Raw genomic sequence first — 19,285 nt, forward strand, 5'->3', positions numbered from 1 at the left:
GTGTGTGTGTGTGTGTGTGTGTGTGTGTGTGTGTGTGTGTGTGTGTGTGTGTGTGTGTGTGTGTGTGTGAGATGTATCCTTGAGTGAAAGGGGAAATGGTGGGGACAGAACTTTGAATAAGTTGTGGTCTAAATCGATACCCTGTATAACAATTTACTGGATTGTTGCAGGAAACTAAATGAATCATTTACGCATGTGTTTCAGTTTCATCTTCCAAATCTCTGGGGAGTCAGCACATTGGTCTCAATAGTAGTGTGTGGGACATAGAGAGTGGGTGGTTGTGTATGTGATCGAAAGTGAGGAGCATCTCATGTGTGAACAGTTTCCCGTATGTATGAGTTCAACTGCTGCTGGCAACTGGAAGTGATAAATTTGAGAGAGAATACATGGACGGACGCACTTAACACACACACACACACACACACACACATACACACACACACACACACACGCTTATCTCATTTCAAACTCTGAATCCTGATTAACATCTGATTCTGATCACACATCGGTAATAATTAGTTTTGATTTGAAAAGCAGATTTTCTGAAGTGTGTGTGTGTGTGTGTGTGTGTGTGTGTGTGTGTGTGTGTGTATGTGTGAGAGAGAGCTACCGTACATGTGAGTATGTATCAGCGACTTGTCATTCATTACCAGGGCTCTGAAACACAATGTGGGCGACTGCAGTAGGAAGGAGAATTCATCAAGATAACAACTTCCTTTGACATGTGGCACATTAAATCAACTCATTAAATCAATTCAGTAAATCAACTCACACACAGAAAAAGTGAATAAACACATACAAATTTAAAGTAAGACATGAATTGTCTCATTTCTGTTATTACTCCACATGGTCAAGTAGTACAAAAGCAGATGGTAGTAAACATATAAACGTTTGATCACAAATCTCCCTGTCTTTCTGGCTTCCTCAGGTTACAATAAGCTGCTTAAATGAATAATAAGGCTGAGGATTTAATAGGTACAATACAAGTCTCATGTTTATATGCTCTCACAATAAGGTTCTCATGGTTGTCCCACTTCTTCCCATAGCCTTGAGAGGAAAGACCCCTGTCATGGAGACAAAGCCTTGCTTCCAACAGTCAAGGTCACTATCAGCCACTGTCAGCATGATGGATTATAGGTAGCTGTCTCTTGTACCCTTTCCACACTATAACTTTAGACCAAGCTGTACTTTGCCGGGTATTTCTTTTTCACATTGTCCTTTCCAGTATATGTTTCCAGGAAATAATGTGGATGAATAATCAATCAGGCCAGTGAAGTACAGCTGGGCTTGGGATGTCTAGGCTCAGTAGTGTGAAAGGGTATTAGTGGTTTGATATATCATATGACCGACTCAGGTTTGATATGGCCAGCATGCAGAGGGAGGCTGCGATGCTGCAGCCTCTAAGGACCGAGGACTACCTTGCTGCTGCTGCTTCGTAGAAACCAAGCTCCAGGAACAACACATTCTTATCAGCGCTCGCTTGGTGGCTGGAGGTTCTCATCTCTTGCAGTAAGACTCTGATGTAGGTGTTCCATTTCTCCGGCCTCCATCACCATCTTCTTTCAGCGTTCTGCCGCCTTTCTCAGGTCGAACTGTTCCATCTCGGTGTTGATGCAGTGAAGCTCTTCAGCTGAGGGGGCGGAGCCTGAGAGGGTGGAGCCAGCGGGGCAGAAGCCCTGGAGGTGCACCTGGAGGAGGCAGTGGTGGAGTTAGGAGCGTGGACAGAGTGGGCACCGGTGTGGGCGCTCGACAGTGTGCAGGCGCTTGTGGAGCTTAAGGTGAACATGTTGGGGTGAATCGGGCCGCTCCACAGCTTGCACTGGTAGGGCCTCTCGCCTGAGTGGAGACGCAGGTGGGTCTTCAGGTTGCTGGTGCTACTGAAGCGCTTGCGGCACACCTGGAGTGAGGGAAAAAGATGGAGCACAAAGCAATGAGAGAGGTTAAAATGTTAGTTGACGTAAAGGCAAAGATTTCATGCTTGCTAATGTTGGAAAAGAGGCTTGATTAAGCAATGTTTTGTAGTCTCATGGGCATTTTGGGGGGTATGGCATAGTGACACTGTGGGACAGACAGAAACAGACAGACAGAAACAGACAGACAGGCAGAAAGACAGACAGACAGATATTCGAGATAAACAGACAGACACACAGACAGACAGACAGACAGACAGACAGACAGACAGACAGACAGACAGACAGACAGACAGACAGACAGACAGACAGACAGACAGACAGACAGACAGACAGACAGACAGACAGACAGACAGACAGACAGACAGACAGACAGACAGACAGGCAGACAGACAGACACAGACAGATAGATAAATAGATATTCCAGATAAACAGACAGACAGGCACAGAGATATTCTAGATAAACAGACAGACACACAGACAGATAGATAAATAGATATTCCAGATAAACAGACCGACAGGCACAGAGATATCTAGATAAGCAGATAATCAGATCTCAGCCTTCTGTACCTGGCACTCATGTGGCTTCTCCCCAGTGTGAACCAGGAAGTGTTTCTGGAGGTGGGCCAGCTGGGTGAAGTCCTTAGTGCAGGTGTGACACCTAAAGGGCCGCTCTCCACTGTGGACACGCAGGTGAACCTGGAGAAAGGCAACAGAATAGCAAGGAGGAAGAAACATAGAATGATAGAATTAAAAATAACATAAAAGAAGCGAAAAGACAAAAAAACAGGATGAGACAAATCTATTTCATGAAAAGTGTGCGGGCCGTTCTGTTATTTTCATGCATACTTAATTGCCCCCGCACCTTAGCTTTTTAAGGATGTGCATATGACCACAAACTATTCTATAAACAAATCTATTTAAATCATGATGTCCTATCAACATAAACTATCATCTAGACATAATGTACTTGTAATCTCCAATATTGGCTATTTAATAGGGGACTGGCTGACCTTGAGGTTGGACAGTTATTTAACGGGGGACTGACTGACCTTGAGGTTGGACAGTTATTTAACGGGGGACTGACTGACCTTGAGGTTGGACAGTTATTTAACGGGGGACTGACTGACCTCGAGGTTGGACAGTTATTTAACGGGGGACTGACTGACCTCGAGGTTGGACAGTTATTTAACGGGGGACTTACTGACCTTGAGGTTGGACAGTTATTTAACGGGGGACTGACTGACCTCGAGGTTGGACAGTTATTTAACGGGGGACTGACTGACCTTGAGGTTGGACAGTTATTTAACGGGGGACTGACTGACCTTGAGGTTAGACAATTATTTAACGGGGGACTGACTGACCCTGAGGTTGGACAGTTATTTAACGGGGGACTTACTGACCTTGAGGTTGGACAGTTATTTAACGGGGGACTGACTGACCTCGAGGTTGGACAGTTATTTAACAGGGGACTGACTGACCTTGAGGTTGGACAGTTATTTAACGGGGGACTGACTGACCTTGAGGTTGGACAATTATTTAACGGGGGACTGACTGACCTCGAGGTTGGACAGTTATTTAACGGGGGACTGACTGACCTTGAGGTTGGACAGTTATTTAACGGGGGACTGACTGACCTTGAGGTTGGACAATTATTTAACGGGGACTGACTGACCTCGAGGTTGGACAGTTATTTAACGGGGGACTGACTGACCTTGAGGTTGGACAGTTATTTAACGGGGGACTGACTGACCTTGAGGTTGGACAGTTATTTAACGGGGGACTGACTGACCTTGAGGTTGGACAGTTATTTAACGGGGGACTGACTGACCTTGAGGTTAGACAGTTATTTAACGGGGGACTGACTGACCTCGAGGTTGGACAGTTATTTAACGGGGGACTGACTGACCTCGAGGTTGGACAGTTATTTAACGGGGGACTGACCTCGAGGTTGGACAGTTATTTAACGGGGGACTGACTGACCTTGAGGTTGGACAGTTATTTAACGGGGGACTGACTGACCTTGAGGTTGGACAGTTATTTAACGGGGGACTGACTGACCTCGAAGTTGGACAGTTATTTAACGGGGGACTTACTGACCTTGAGGTTGGACAGTTATTTAACGGGGGACTGACTGACCTTGAGGTTGGACAGTTATTTAACGGGGGACTGACTGACCTCGAGGTTGGACAGTTATTTATCGGGGGACTGACTGACCTTGAGGTTAGACAGTTATTTAACGGGGGACTGACTGACCTTGAGGTTGGACAGCTGCCCGAAGATCTTGCTGCAGACGTTGCACTCGTACCGGATCTTCCCGTTCTTCCTGGTGAGGGGGTAGGACAGGGTCTTGTACCCGATGACCCGTCTACCACGTCTGGCCTTCCGCAGGTCTCCTGCCCCTTCCTCTGCACTGTGGCTGGAACTCAGCAGGGCGGATGTGGGCTTGGAGGGGAGGTCGTCAGAGGAGGCAGCCAGGCCTGCCGGCGGTGAGCCTCCCCTGGGTGCGAGAGGGGATGAGGCCATGGAGGAGGCCCTGGACGTGGCTGGTAGAGGCTGGTTATCGAAGGTGCTGCTGGCAGGGGCATGTTTAGAGTCCATGATGTTGTCTGTTGGTGTCACAGTGAGGTTTTTGAGGTATTGTTTTGGTGAGGGCATAAGGTCACCAAGATGTTTGCGCCCACTGGTCGTCAAACAAATTACGTGTTTTTTTGTCAGTGCAAAGGGCATATCTCTGCTGCCATTGGTTAGTGAGAGGTCTTTGTGTGTAGTGGTCAGTGAAACCGGGAGCTCTTTGTGTCCATTGGCTGATGGGTGCAGGAAGTGTGGGTACCCCTCAAAGGGCAGCATGTGAGGTGGAAGTGGTATATGTGGAGCTAGTCTGTCACTGCACAGGGGGTATATGTGAGGTCGTATGCTGTTAAGGCCAAGTGGATAGTGAGGTATGCGGTAGGGACTGCACTGTTGACTGAGGTACATCTGGCCTGGCACTGAGGACTCTGGGTAATGTTTGGGTGTGATGGAGACACCTGGGGTAGGATTGACAGGAAAGTGCATGTGGGGGGTGACAGGGCTGCTGTCCAGGGTTCTTCTTTGGATGGGGGGGGCACAGTATAGGATAGGTGGGTAGCTGGGGAAGACCAAACGGGGGCTGAGGGGTAGGACAGGGCTGCAGGTTGGGGACAGTGTGGATTCGGGGAGTAGGGGGCAAGTGGAATGGGTCTTGGTGGGCTCCTTCCTCAGGATTTCGGACATGCTGTACCCCCTCTTCCCGCAAACCTGGTTGTGCTCTGTGGGACAAAAAAGACACACACACATACTTAGGGTAAAATGTTGCTGCACGAAAGTACCTTGAAACTATCATTTGCAGCTCGATGAGTTTAGTCAACTGTACTACACATGGGATGCACATGACACAATCGCAAGTTGCAGTCTCTCTTTTTTAGAGTAGAATCCATTGTTTGAGTCGGTGTCACTCTCTTTTTACAGTAGAAGCCATTGTTTATGAGTCAGTGTCACTCCCTTTTTACAGTGGAACCCATCGCCACAGACACACCACCCGACACACATACCTTCAGTGTGAGACCATGTCCACTGTGCCCCTATCTATGACATCACTTCTCTAGTTCTCAGCCTCTCACTCCACTCTAAAAGAGGAAATAACTCCAGTTCAACCAGTTGTTTTCTACTTTTTATGAACTCGTCTCAGATCTCAGACCTATATCAGTCAGCTGTTAAGATCATCTGCTTCTCACTAACAGACCTGTCCGGGCGCTCTATGGAAGCTGACACTGAAGGTGAAACATTAGTCGGCTGATCAGGGCCCAGATTAAGCTGAGGGAGGGAGAGAGTGGTTATAGGAGACAAGTTCCAGCTAGCAGAGCTGTGTGTGTTGGCTGGTGAATGGGCTTTACACAGTCACATCCCAACCTAGTCAAATGGAGTCTTGATTCTTTTTGATATCAGTTAAATGAATTCAGAGCGTTATATACAGTAACTCTTAGTTGAATTCAGTGTTATATACAGTAAATCTTAGTTGAATTCAGTGTTATATACAGTAACTCTTAGTTGAATTCAGTGTTATATACAGTAACTCTTAGTTAAATCAGAGCTACTTCTTTAAAAAGGCCCCATACACTCTGTCCAAGACAGACAGACAGACAGACAGACATCACAACACAACACACACCCATCCAACACACACACACCCACCCAACACACACACACACACACAGACACTCTCTCTCTCACAAACACACCCAACAAAGACACACTCTCTCTCTCACTCACACCCAACACACACTCACACACTCACACACAGAAGCCTTGTTTGTGTGTGTGTGTGTGTGAATGAGAGAGTGTGTGTGCGTGTGAGAGGAAAAGAGAGAGTATGTATGTGTATGTGTGCATTGGAAAAAAGGAAACTGAAACCTTGCTTTGAGACCTGAAATTGGTCTCGCCTTACGAAGAGACAAAACCTCTCTTGGTGACACATGGAGCTAGATCTTCTCTCCTTTCTTTGTCTCCCTCCTTCACAAAGGCCTGTGGGTGTGACTTTTATTACTGGTTAAACACCCACACAAAGATTGTGTCAGGCGCCTGGACCTTTGACAGCGCTTTCGGCTTTGAATATCCACCCACTTTGAATATCCACCCAAAGCTCTAGGAAACTCTAGGAATTGCTCCGTTGTTCCGAACACTCATTGATCAAATTGATTTTCTCTCTCCTCCACTCACCACAGTGAATACAAGCATCAGAGATTCCACATTGTCCCATGCCTTATTGGATTGGATGAAATGGGATTGGATCTGTTAGCCTGGCCTAGCAGTAAAATGTATTAAGTGCATTAGTAGCAGGCTTCATTCCAATATGAATCTGATGTTAGTCGAGGGGGCCACAAAACAGCAGTTTGCGCGCTGGAGATAGCTCCTGTGCCACAAGTTTCAGACCTCTGCATTACAAAACGTACCAATTCTCTCTGTGGCGAGCTCTCCTGGGGGTGTGTAGTTGAGGCGGTTGGCTAACTCCGGGCAGTACCACACAAGCAGCTCCTGGCCCTGTGGTACGGCTCTCACCGTGTAGAAGTAGATGGCCATGCCAGTCTGGCACGCCGCCAGATTCTGGTCTCCGTGACAACGGGCTGGGTTGACGTAGCGCATCCAGTTACTCTTCTCCTCGTCCAAGCCATCCAGGATGTGATGTAACCGACCCTCTGAAAACACCTGGACAGAGAGGAAGAGAGGGAATATATATATATATATATATATATATATATATATATATATATATATATATATATATGGGGTTAATCTGTGGGTTTTGGGTGAAGGTGGGGGGGTTAATCTGTGGGTTTTGGGTGGGGGTGGGCTTATTCTGTGGGTTTTGTTTTTGACATTGATCATCGACTGGAATGACAGTATGATGACTCTACTCGAGTCCGCTCACAATCGACTGTGCAAAGTTATACCACTCTAACTTCAATCAGACCTATGTTCCCATATAGCGCACCTAAATGACTACACATTCCTGGAGAGCAAAACAGTCGGTCGAATTGACACAACGACCGATGACAGTGTTTTCTTACAATAGTCCCTCTCAGACTACATTCAGTTGGATCTTTCTCTCTGCTTTTCTGCTCTATCACCCTTTCCCTCTTTCTCTGCTAAGCTCTTTACATCACTTTCTCTGCTAAGCTCTTTACATCACTTTCTCTGCTAAGCTCTTTACATCACTTTCTCTGCTAAGCTCTTTACACCACTTTCTCTGCTAAGCTCTTTATATCACTTTCTCTGCTAAGCTCTTTATATCACTTTCTCTGCTAAGCTCTTTACATCACTTTCTCTGCTAAGCTCTTTATATCACTTTCTCTGCTAAGCTCTTTATATCACTTTCTCTGCTAAGCTCTTTACATCACTTTCTCTGCTAAGCTCTTTATATCACTTTCTCTGCTAAGCTCTTTACATCACTTTCTCTGCTAAGCTCTTTATATCACTTTCTCTGCTAAGCTCTTTACATCACTTTCTCTGCTAAGCTCTTTACATCACTTTCTCTGATAAGCTCTTTACATCACTTTGTCTGCTGCTCTTTGTCTGGAAGTCGTGTTATTTGCAGATTGACTCATGACTTTAGTGTCTAGGTCATCTATGTTGATCTCATGTCTGTGTTGTGGCCCCGTTGTTTAGATGTTGTGTCGGGACTGTATCTGTAGGTCTGTCATCATGACTATGCTGTTTGCAGGCCTACGCCCGTTAGCTGTGTTATTTGCAAGTGGAAGTCGTGGCTCGCAGACCCTAAGCCACTTCCTTGCTTAGTCAGTGTGCTTGTTTGTGTGTGTGCTACAGTATGTGTTTCCCGGCAGTGAGACCATGGCACTGCCGAAAGTAGCGGAGAGAGGAGCAGAGAGAGGAGAACCACGGTGTCAGTGAAACTAAACAGCTGTGTGTGTGTGACCTCATGCTGCCTTCTCACCAATGAGCAAACACACATTATCATACACAGTCTGTGCAGGAAATTTAAAAAATGACACACGGCTGGCATAGAAACACACACAAACAGATATTACACAGGATGTGAGACCACAAGTGCCAATTGTTGCCCCCCCCCTCCCCCTTTTTAGAATTTAACTGGATATGACCAAAATGAGTTCCCACAATGACCCTCATTTACCCTCCAGAAGTAATTCCTGTTGGCATCTTTGGGCACCGTGTCATTGGTGTAGCTCTGGCCAACCAGAGGGCCGAACCGCGTCCCCTTCGGAATGAGTTCCCGACTGGTCACTCCAAGCACCTGTACCACACAGGAAATAACATCATCAAACAATGGACCATTCAGAAGATAAGATGACAAAGCGAATGCCCATTGAGAAAACTTAGAGTAAGATTCTCTTGGATACAACCTCTGACTGTCATGTCAGATATATGGTAGTTCCAGCTAACTAGCCACACACGAGGAAACTGTTTCCTTTCTTTCAAACATGTTATTGTAAATGTTTCATACAGACTAAACCAACAATAACACACAAATGTATATACAGTTGCAGTTGGAAGTTTACATACACCTTATCCAAGTACATTTAAACTCAGTTTCACAATTCCTGACATTTAATCATAGTAAAAATTCCCTGTCTTAGGTCAGTTAGGATCACCACATTATTTTAAGATGTCAGATTAATAGTAGAGAATAATTTATTTCAGATTTTATTTCTTTCATCACATTCCCAGTGTGTTCCCAATTAGTATTTGGTAGCATTTCCTTTAAATTGTTTAACTTGGGTCAACTGTTTTGGGTAGCCTTCCACAAGCTTCCCACAATACGTTGGGTGAATTTTGGCCCATTCCTCCTGACAAAGCTGGTGTAACTGAGTCAGGTTTGTAGGCCTCCTTGCTCACACACACTTTTTCAGTTCTGCCCATAAATGTTCTATAGGATTGAGGTCAGAGCTTTGTGATGGCCACTTCAATACCTTGACTTTGTTGTCCTTAAGCCATTTTACCACAACTTTCGAAGTATGCTTGGGGTCATTGTCCATTTGGAAGACCCATTTGCGACCAAGCATTAACTTCCTGACTATATTTCAAAATTGAGATTCTTCAAAGTAGCCACCCTTTGCCTTGATGACTGCTTTGCACACTCTTGGCATTCTCTCAACCAGCTTCATGAGGTAGTCACCTGGAATGCATTTCAATTAACAGGTGTGCCTTGTTAACATTTGTGGAATTTCTTTCCTTCTTAATACGTTTGAGCCAATCAGTTGTGTTGTGACAAGGTAGGGGTGGTATACAGAAAATAGCCCTATTTGGTTAAAGAACAAGTCCATATTATGGCAAGAACAGCCCAAATAAGCAAAGAGAAATGACATTCCGTTACTTTAAGACATTTACTACGTTACAGCCTTATTCTACAATCGATGCAATAATGTAGTCCCCTTAATCAATCTACACACAATACCCCATAATGACAAAGCAAAAACAGGTTTTCAGAAAAATAAAAAACTGAAATAACATTTACATAAGTATTCAGACCCTTTACTCAGTACTTTGTTGAAGTACCTTTGGCAGTGATTACAGCATCGAGTCTTCTTGGGTATGACGCTACAATCTTGGCACACCGGTATTTGGGGAGTTTCTCCCATTCTTCTTTGCAGATCCTCTCAAGCTCTGTCAGGTTGGATGGAGAGCGTCGCTGCACAGCTATTTTCAGATTTCTCCAGAGATGTTAATTCTGGTTCAAATCCGGAATCTGGCTGGGCCACTCAAGGACATTCAGAGATTTGTCCCTAAGTCACTCCTGCATTGTCTTGGCTGTGTGCTTAGGGTCATTGTCCTGTTGGAAGGTGTACCTTCACCCCAGTCTGAGGTCATGAGTGCTCTGGACCAGGTTTTCATCAAGGATCTCTCTGTACTTTGCTCTGTTCATCTTTGCATCGATCCAGACTAGCCTCCCAGTCCCTGCCGCTGAAAAACATCCCCACAGGATGATGCTGCGACCACCATGCTTCACCTTAGGGATGGTGCCATGATTCTTCCAGACGTGACACTTGGCATTCAGGCCAAATAGTTCCATTTTGGTTTTATCAGACTAGAGAATCTTGTTTCTCATGGTCTGAAAGTCCTTTAGGTGCCTTTTGGCAAACTACAAGCAGGCTGTCATGTGCCTTTAACTGAGGAGTGGCTTCCGTCAGGCCATTCTACCATAAAGGACTGATTGGTGGTGTGCTGCAGAGATGGTTGTCCTTCTGAAAGGTTCTCCCATCTCCTCAGAGGAACTCTGGAGCTCTGTCAGAGTAACCATCAGGCTCTTGGTGTGTACCTTTTCAAATCAGGTCCACTCAATCAGATTTACAACAGGTGGACTCCAGTCAAGATGTAGAAACATCTCATGGATGATCAATGGAAACAGGATGCACCTGAGTCTCATAGCAAAGGGTTTTAATACTTATGTAAATAAAGGTATTTCATTTGTTTTTTTAATTAAATGTGATTTTTTTTTTTTTACAAAAAAATATTTTTGCTTTGTCATTATGCTATTGTGTATAGATTGATGGGGGGAACAAGTAATTTAATCAATTTTAGAATAGCCCTGTAACGTAACAAAATGTAAAAAAGGGAAGGGATCTGAATACTTTCCAAATGCACTGTACACGTAACTCAATCATCTCATCCAAACTGTGTGAAGTGTGAAGACGTTCCCACCATTTCAGCACATATAAAGCCAAGCCAGTAGACGTTCCCACCATTTCAGCACATATAAAGTAAGCCAAGCCAGTAGACGTTCCAACCATTTCAGCACATATAAAGTAAGCCAAGCCAGCAGACGTTCCCACCATTTCAGAACATATAAAGCCAAGCCAGTAGACGTTCCCACCATTCCAGCACATATAAAGCCAACCCAGTAGACGTTCCAACCATCTCAGCACATATAAAGTAAGCCACGCCAGTAGACGTTCCCACCATTTCAGCACATATAAAGCCAAGCCAGTAGACGTTCCCACCATTTCAGCACATATAAAGTAAGCCAAGCCAGTAGACGTTCCAACCATTTCAGCACATATAAAGTAAGCCAAGCCAGCAGACGTTCCCACCATTTCAGCACATATAAAGTAAGCCAAGCCAGTAGACGTTCCCACCATTTCAGAACATATAAAGCCAAGCCAGCAGACGTTCCCACCATTTCAGCACATATAAAGTAAGCCAAGCCAGTAGACGTTCCAACCATTTCAGCACATATAAAGTAAGCCAAGCCAGCAGACGTTCCCACCATTTCAGCACATATAAAGTAAGCCAAGCCAGCAGACGTTCCCACCATTTCAGCACATATAAAGTAAGCCAAGCCAGTAGACGTTCCCACCATTTCAGAACATATAAAGCCAAGCCAGTAGACGTTCCCACCATTTCAGCACATATAAAGCCAAGCCAGTAGACGTTCCAACCATTTCAGCACATATAAAGCCAAGCCAGTAGACGTTTCCACCATTTCAGCACATATAAAGTAAGCCAAGCCAGTAGACGTTCCCACCATTTCAGCACATATAAAGTAAGCCAAGCCAGTAGACGTTCCCACCATTTCAGCACATATAAAGTAAGCCAAGCCAGTAGACGTTCCCACCATTTCAGCACATATAAAGTCACGCCAGTAGAAAAACACAGGTTAGAGGAAGCTTTTATGAAAAGAGTTTCTCAATGACAACTGGCATTCACTTTGAGAGTGTGAAAAGGAAAGCTGTCCTCTTTCACACCGTAAATATTTAATGAGTTAATCAGAACACAACTCTTGTTCTCGCTCCTGAAGGTGTTACTTGTGAAACTTACCCCCTCTGTCTCTAGCCTCCGGGGCGGGGATGAAGGGATAGGGTGTTGTTGGACACACCCCTATCATATCGGGAAACCAACGGCACTAAACCCTAGAGGACCTATAGTCATGGTAATTGCTGACTCATACTGTCACCTTTGAAGATAGATACAGGGCTATATGTATGCTGTATAATACAGTGCATTCGGAAAGTATTCAGACCCCTTCACTTTTTCCACATTTTGTTACGTTACCGTCTTATTCTAAAATGCATTAAATATTGTTTTTCCCACTCAATCTACACACAATACCCCATAATGATGAAGCGAAAACAGGTTTTTAGAAATGTTTGCAAATGTACCTTGTTTACATTAGTATTTAGACTCAAAATTGAGCTCAGGTGATCATCCTTGAGATGTTTCTACAACTTGATTAGAGTTCACCTGCGGTAACGTCGACTGAGTGGACATGATTTGGAAAAGGCACACTTCTGTCTATATAAAGTTCCACAGTTGACAGTGCATGTCAGAGCAAAAACCAAGCCACGAGGTTGAAGGAATTGTCCGTAGAGTTCCAGGACAGGATTGTGTCGAGGCACAGGCCTGGGGAAGGGTACCAAAACTTTTCTGCAGCATTGAAGGTCCCCAAGAACACAGTGGCCTCAATAATTTTTAAATGGAAGAAGTTTGGAACCACCAAGACTCTTCCTAGAGCTGCCACCTGGCCAAACTGAACCATCGGGGGAGAAGGTCCTTGGTCAGGTAGGTGACCAAAAACCTGATGGTCACTCTGACAGAGCTCCAGAGTTCCTCTGTGAAGATGGGAGAACCTTCCAGAAACACAACCATCTCTGCGAAACTCCACCAATCAGGCCTTCATGGTGGAGTGGCCAGAGGGAAGCCACTCCTCAGTAAAAGGCACATTGACAGTTTGCTTGGAGTTTGTCAAAAGGCACCTAAAGATTTCTCAGACCATAAGAAACAAGATTCTCCAGTCTGATGAAACCAAGATTGAACTATTTGGCCTGTATGCCAAGTGCCACGTCTGGAAGAAACCTGGCACCATCTCTACAGTGATTCATGGTGGTGGCAGCATCATCCTGTGGGGATGTTTTTCAGCGGCAGGGACTGGAAGACTAGACAGGATTGAAGGAGAGGTGAACTGAGCAAAGTACAGAGAGATATTTTATGAAACTTGCTCCAGAGCACTCATGACCTCAGAATTGGGCAAACCTTCACATTGAATATCCCTTTGAGCATGGTGAAGTTATTAATTAAACTTAGGATGGTGTATCAATACACCCAGTCACTACAACGATACAGGCGTCTTCAGGGATTTCACCAATTGGCAAATGGTGACATTAAAACAGTTACAGAGTGTAATGGCTGTGATAGGAGAAAACTGATCATGGATCAACAACATTGTAGTTACTCCACAATACTAACCTAATTGACAGAGTGAAAAGAAGGAAGCCTGTACATGAATACAAGTATTCAAAAACATGCATCCTGTTTGCAACAAGGCACTAAAGTAATACTGCAAAAAATGTGGCAAAGCAATTAACTTTTGTCCTGAATACAAAGTTGTGTTTGGGGCAAATCCAATACAACACATTACTGCATACTGTACCACTCTCCATATTTTCAAGCATAGTGGTGGCTGCATCATGTTATGGGTATGCTTGTAATCGTTAAGACTGGGAAGTTTTTCAGGATAAAAAGAAGCAAAATTAAGCTAAGCACAAGCAAAATATTGTAATTACTTCACCACCATGGCCTATTTATTGCCTTAGCTCCCTTATCTTACCTCATTTTCACTCACTATATATATACTTCTTGTTTTCTTTTGTTCTGCTGTATTATTGACTGTGTTTTGTTTATTCCATGTGTAACTCTGTGTTGTTGTATGTGTCGAATTGCTACGTTTTATCTTGGCCAGGTCGCAGTTGCAAATGAGAACTTGTTCTCAACTAGCCTACCTGGTGAAATAAAGGTGAAATATATCAAATAAACCAACAAGACAGTGAATGTTACTGAGCTACAGTTTTGAATTAAATCTACCTGAAAATCTATGGCAAGACCTGAAAATGGTTGTCTAGCAATGATCAACAACCAATTTGGCAGAGCTTGAAGATTTTAGGAAATAATGATGGGAAAATGTTGCACAATCCAGGTGTTGAACCCTCTTAGAGATTTACCCAGAAAGACTCACAGCTGTAATCACTGCCAAAGGGAGTGATGTGGCACCTGAATCAGGTGATTTTTGTCCCTGGTCCTTTCACACTTAGAGTATTGTCCAGTTATATGGTCAATCCCTGGTCCTATCACACTTAGAGTACTGTCCAGTTATATGGTCAATCCCTGGTCCTATCACACTTAGAGTACTGTCCAGTTATATGGTCAATCCCTGGTCCTTTCACACTTAGAGTACTGTCTGGTTATATGGTCAATCCCTGGTCCTTTCACACTTAGAGTACTGTCCAGTTATATGGTCAATCCCTGGTCCTTTCACACTTAGAGTACTGTCTGGTTATATGGTCAATCCCTGGTCCTTTCACACTTAGAGTACTGTCTGGTTATATGGTCAATCCCTGGTCCTATCACACTTAGAGTACTGTCCAGTTATATGGTCAATCCCTGGTCCTTTCACACTTAGAGTACTGTCCAGTTGTATGGTCATCTGCAGCAAAGAAAGATATATAAAAAAGCTCCAAATGGCTCAAAACAGGGCTGGTAGATTAGCTCTTCATTGCTCTAAACAGGGCTGGTAGATTAGCTCTTCATTGCTCTAAACAGGGCTGCCAGATTAGCTCTTCATTGCTCTAAACAGGGATGGTAGATTAGCTCTTCATTGCTCTAAACAGGGCTGGTAGATTAGCTCTTCATTGCTCTAAACAGGGCTGCCAGATTAGCTCTTCATTTCTCTAAACAGGGCTGCCAGATTAGCTCTTCATTGCTCTAAACAGGGCTGCCAGATTAGCTCTTCATTGCTCTAAACAGTGCTGCCAGATTAGCTCTTCATTGCTCTAAACAGGGCTGCCAGATTAGCTCTTCATTTCTCAAAACAGGGCTGCCAGATTAGCTCTTCATTGCTCTAAACAGGGCTGGCAGATTAGCTCTTCATTGCTCTAAACAGGGCTGGTAGATTAGCTCTTCATTGCTCTAAACAGGGCTGGTAGATTAGCTCTTCATTGCTCTAAACAGGGCTGGTAGATTAGCTCTTCATTGCTCTAAACAGGGCTGGCAGATTAGCTCTTCGTTGCTCTAAACAGGGCTGGCAGATTAGCTCTTCATTGCTCTAAACAGGGCTGGTAGATTAGCTCTTCATTGCTCTAAATAGGGCTGGCAGATTAGCGCTTCATTGCACTAAACAGGGCTGCCAGATGAGCTCTTCATTGCTCTAAACAGGGCTGCCAGATTGGCTCTTCATTTCTCTAAACAGGGCTGGCAGATTAGCTCTTCATTGCTCAAAACAGGGCTGGTAGATTAGCTCTTCATTGCTCTAAACAGGGCTGCCAGATTAGCTCTTCATTGCTCTAAACAGGGCTGGTAGATTAGCTCTTCATTGCTCTAAACAGGGCTGCCAGATTAGCTCTTCATTGCTCTAAACAGGGCTGCCAGATTAGCTCTTCATTGCTCTAAACAGGGCTGGTAGATTAACTCTTCATTGCTCTAAACAGGGCTGGTAGATTAGCTCTTCATTGCTCTAAACAGGGCTGGTAGATTAACTCTTCATTGCTCTAAACAGGGCTGGTAGATTAGCTCTTCATTGCTCTAAACAGGGCTGGTAGATTAGCTCTTCATTGCTCTAAACAGGGCTGCCAGATTAGCTCTTCATTGCTCTAAACAGGGCTGGTAGATTAGCTCTTCATTGCTCTAAACAGGGCTGCCAGATTAGCTCTTCATTGCTCTAAACAGGGCTGGTAGATTAGCTCTTCATTGCTCTAAACAGGGCTGGTAGATTAGCTCTTCATTGCTCTAAACAGGGCTGGTAGATTAGCTCTTCATTGCTCTAAACAGGGCTGCCAGATTAGCTCTTCATTGCTCTAAACAGGGCTGGTAGATTAGCTCTTCATTGCTCTAAACAGGGCTGGTAGATTAGCTCTTCATTGCTCTAAACAGGGCTGGTAGATTAGCTCTTCATTGCTCTAAACAGGGCTGGTAGATTAGCTCTTCATTGCTCTAAACAGGGCTGGTAGATTAGCTCTTCATTGCTCTAACCGTATGAATATTATCCAAACACATTAGAATCTCTCATGGCTTCACGTTAAAAACAAATTACTATGCAGTCTTCTGATTTTCTATAGGAATGTTGTATTTTGTTTTTTAAACACAGTATTTTTCAGGCCAGTTAGTACATACTAGCAACACGTATAACCACCAAACCAGACAGGCAAATTCAGGGCAGCTAAAACAACCCAAACCAAGAACGAATCGCCTTAAATCTACAGTTTTATACAGATCCATAGCTGAAAGGAACTCTTTACCAATCCATATTTCTCAGCTGAATGGAACTCTTTACCAATCCATATTTCTCAGGCAAAAAGTTAATCGGCAGGGTAGCCTAGTGGTTAGAGCATTGGACTAGTAACCGAAAGGTTGCAAGTTCAAATCCCCAAGCTGACAAGGTACAAAATCTGTCGTTCTGCCCCTGAACAGGCAGTTAACCCACTGTTCCTAGGCCGTCATTGAAAATAAGAATTTGTTCTTAACTGACTTGCCTAGTAAAATAAAAATAAAAAAAAAATCCACCTTCAAGAAAAAAAAAACATCTAATGTGATAGACCATATGACTGGACAGGAAATAGAAAGAACATCTAATGTGATAGACCATATGACTGGACAGGAAATAGAAAGAACATCTAATGTGATAGACCATATGACTGGACAGGAAATAGAAAGAACATCTAATGTGATAGACCATATGACTGGACAGGAAATAGAAAGAACATCTAATGTGATAGACCATATGACTGGACAGGAAATAGAAAGAACATCTAATGTGATAGACCATATGACTGGACAGGAAATAGAAAGAACATCTAATGTGATAGACCATATGACTGGACAGGAAATAGAAAGAACATCTAATGCGATAGACCATATGACTGGACAGGAAATAGAAAGAACATCTAATGATAGACCATATGACTGGACAGGAAATAGAAAGAACATCTAATGTGATAGACCATATGACTGGACAGGAAATAGAAAGAACATCTAATGTGATAGACCATAAATGACTGGACAGGAAATAGAAAGAACATCTAATGTGATAGACCATATGACTGGACAGGAAATAGAAAGAACATCTAATGTGATAGACCATATGACTGGACAGGAAATAGAAAGAACATCTAATGTGATAGACCATATGACTGGACAGGAAATAGAAAGAACATCTAATGTGATAGACCATATGACATGGACAGGAAATAGAAAGAACATCTAATGTGATAGACCATATGACTGGACAGGAAATAGAAAGAACATCTAAATGTGATAGACCATATGACTGGACAGGAAATAGAAAGAACATCTAATGTGATAGACCATATGACATGGACAGGAAATAGAAAGAACATCTAATGTGATAGACCATATGACTGGACAGGAAATAGAAAGAACATCTAATGTGACAGACCATATGACTGGACAGGAAATAGAAAGAACATCTAATGTGATAGACCATATGACTGGACAGGAAATAGAAAGAACATCTAATGCGATAGACCATATGACTGGACAGGAAATAGAAAGAACATCTAATGCGATAGACCATATGACTGGACAGGAAATAGAAAGAACATCTAATGCGATAGACCATATGACTGGACAGGAAATAGAAAGAACATCTAATGCGATAGACCATATGACTGGACAGGAAATAGAAAGAACATCTAATGTGATAGACCATATGACTGGACAGGAAATAGACAGAACATATAATGCGATAGACCATATGACTGGACAGGAAATAGAAAGAACATCTAATGCGATAGACCATATGACTGGACAGGAAATAGAAAGCATCAACTGAGTTTCCTGTCAGGTATTTCATTGTCTGTATTGTCTACTCGTTGAAGTCTTGATTAGTGGTTGTTTGTAATGTTTTGTTAAATGGTGTTACGACGTTAGCTAATGGGGATCCTAATAAAAATTACAAATGTAAATTCGATATTTATGTATTTCATTATCAACACATTTGCTAACATTTCTGAAAACATGTTTTCACTTTGTCATTATGGGATATTGTGCGTATATTGATTAGGGCTGTAACACACAACAAATGTGGAATAAGTCAAGGGGTACTGTATAAATACTTGTATATACAGTATAGATGATATTTTTTTTAAACCTAACCCCGAAGCCTAAAATAGGCTTTTCCTTGTTGGGACTGGCAAAATGTCCCCCACTGTCTGAACTTTCCTTGTTTTACTGTCCTTGTGAGGACTGCTGGTACCCACAAGGATAGTAAAACCAAACACACACACACACACACACACAATATATAAGAGTTATATTGTCTATATACTATTTTTCAGTTTAATGTCAGTCTATTATTTTCCTTGCTTGCTGAATTGTGGATGGACTGTCCTAGTCCCATACCACCCCAGACTACACCTGTAATTCCCCCTAGTCTTTAGCATTGTCCAGACTCCAGATAGACATCATTAGAGGGTGATGGGGATGCAGGTATTTACCTGAACACACCTGGACTCACACTCCTCTGATTTTACAGAGAGTTACCACTTTTCCCTCATTCTAGGGATTACACCACAGGTGGCTGGTGGCACCTTAATTGGGGAGGAAGGGCTCATAGTAATGGCTGGAATTGCATCCAACAACTTCAAACCCATGGAAACCATATGTTTGATACCACTCTATTCACTTTATTACAACTATTATTATGAGCCATCCTCCCCTCACCAGCCTCCTGTGGATTACACTGTCTGTTTGTGAAACGTATCCTCTTAAAGCAGCAGGCAGCATCACAGAGCATGGAGTAATCCCCATACCGACGCCAATGCACTGACTGACTGAACGAGCACACACCTCACAAACAGGGAAAAGACCCTGACTTGAAC

The 19,285-nt window shown here is 43.5% G+C and overlaps 1 protein-coding gene across 1 annotated transcript in view; it reads right to left on the minus strand.

Annotated features, from left to right (window-relative positions):
• Positions 1–784: 784 nt before the first annotated feature.
• The window catches only part of LOC115123575 (PR domain zinc finger protein 1-like), a 22,563-nt gene continuing 4,062 nt past the window's right edge, over positions 785–19,285 (minus strand). The window contains exons 3-7 of the mRNA XM_065008647.1: positions 8,578–8,697; positions 6,881–7,133; positions 4,167–5,200; positions 2,481–2,609; positions 785–1,897 (exon numbers count right to left, since the gene is read on the minus strand). Of these exons, the coding sequence (XP_064864719.1) occupies positions 1,583–1,897; positions 2,481–2,609; positions 4,167–5,200; positions 6,881–7,133; positions 8,578–8,697 (1,851 nt within the window). The 3' untranslated portion in view covers positions 785–1,582. The remainder of the gene's footprint in view (positions 1,898–2,480; positions 2,610–4,166; positions 5,201–6,880; positions 7,134–8,577; positions 8,698–19,285) is intronic.

Source organism: Oncorhynchus nerka, linkage group LG24, assembly GCF_034236695.1.
Source record: "Oncorhynchus nerka isolate Pitt River linkage group LG24, Oner_Uvic_2.0, whole genome shotgun sequence".
NCBI lineage: Eukaryota > Metazoa > Chordata > Actinopteri > Salmoniformes > Salmonidae > Oncorhynchus > Oncorhynchus nerka.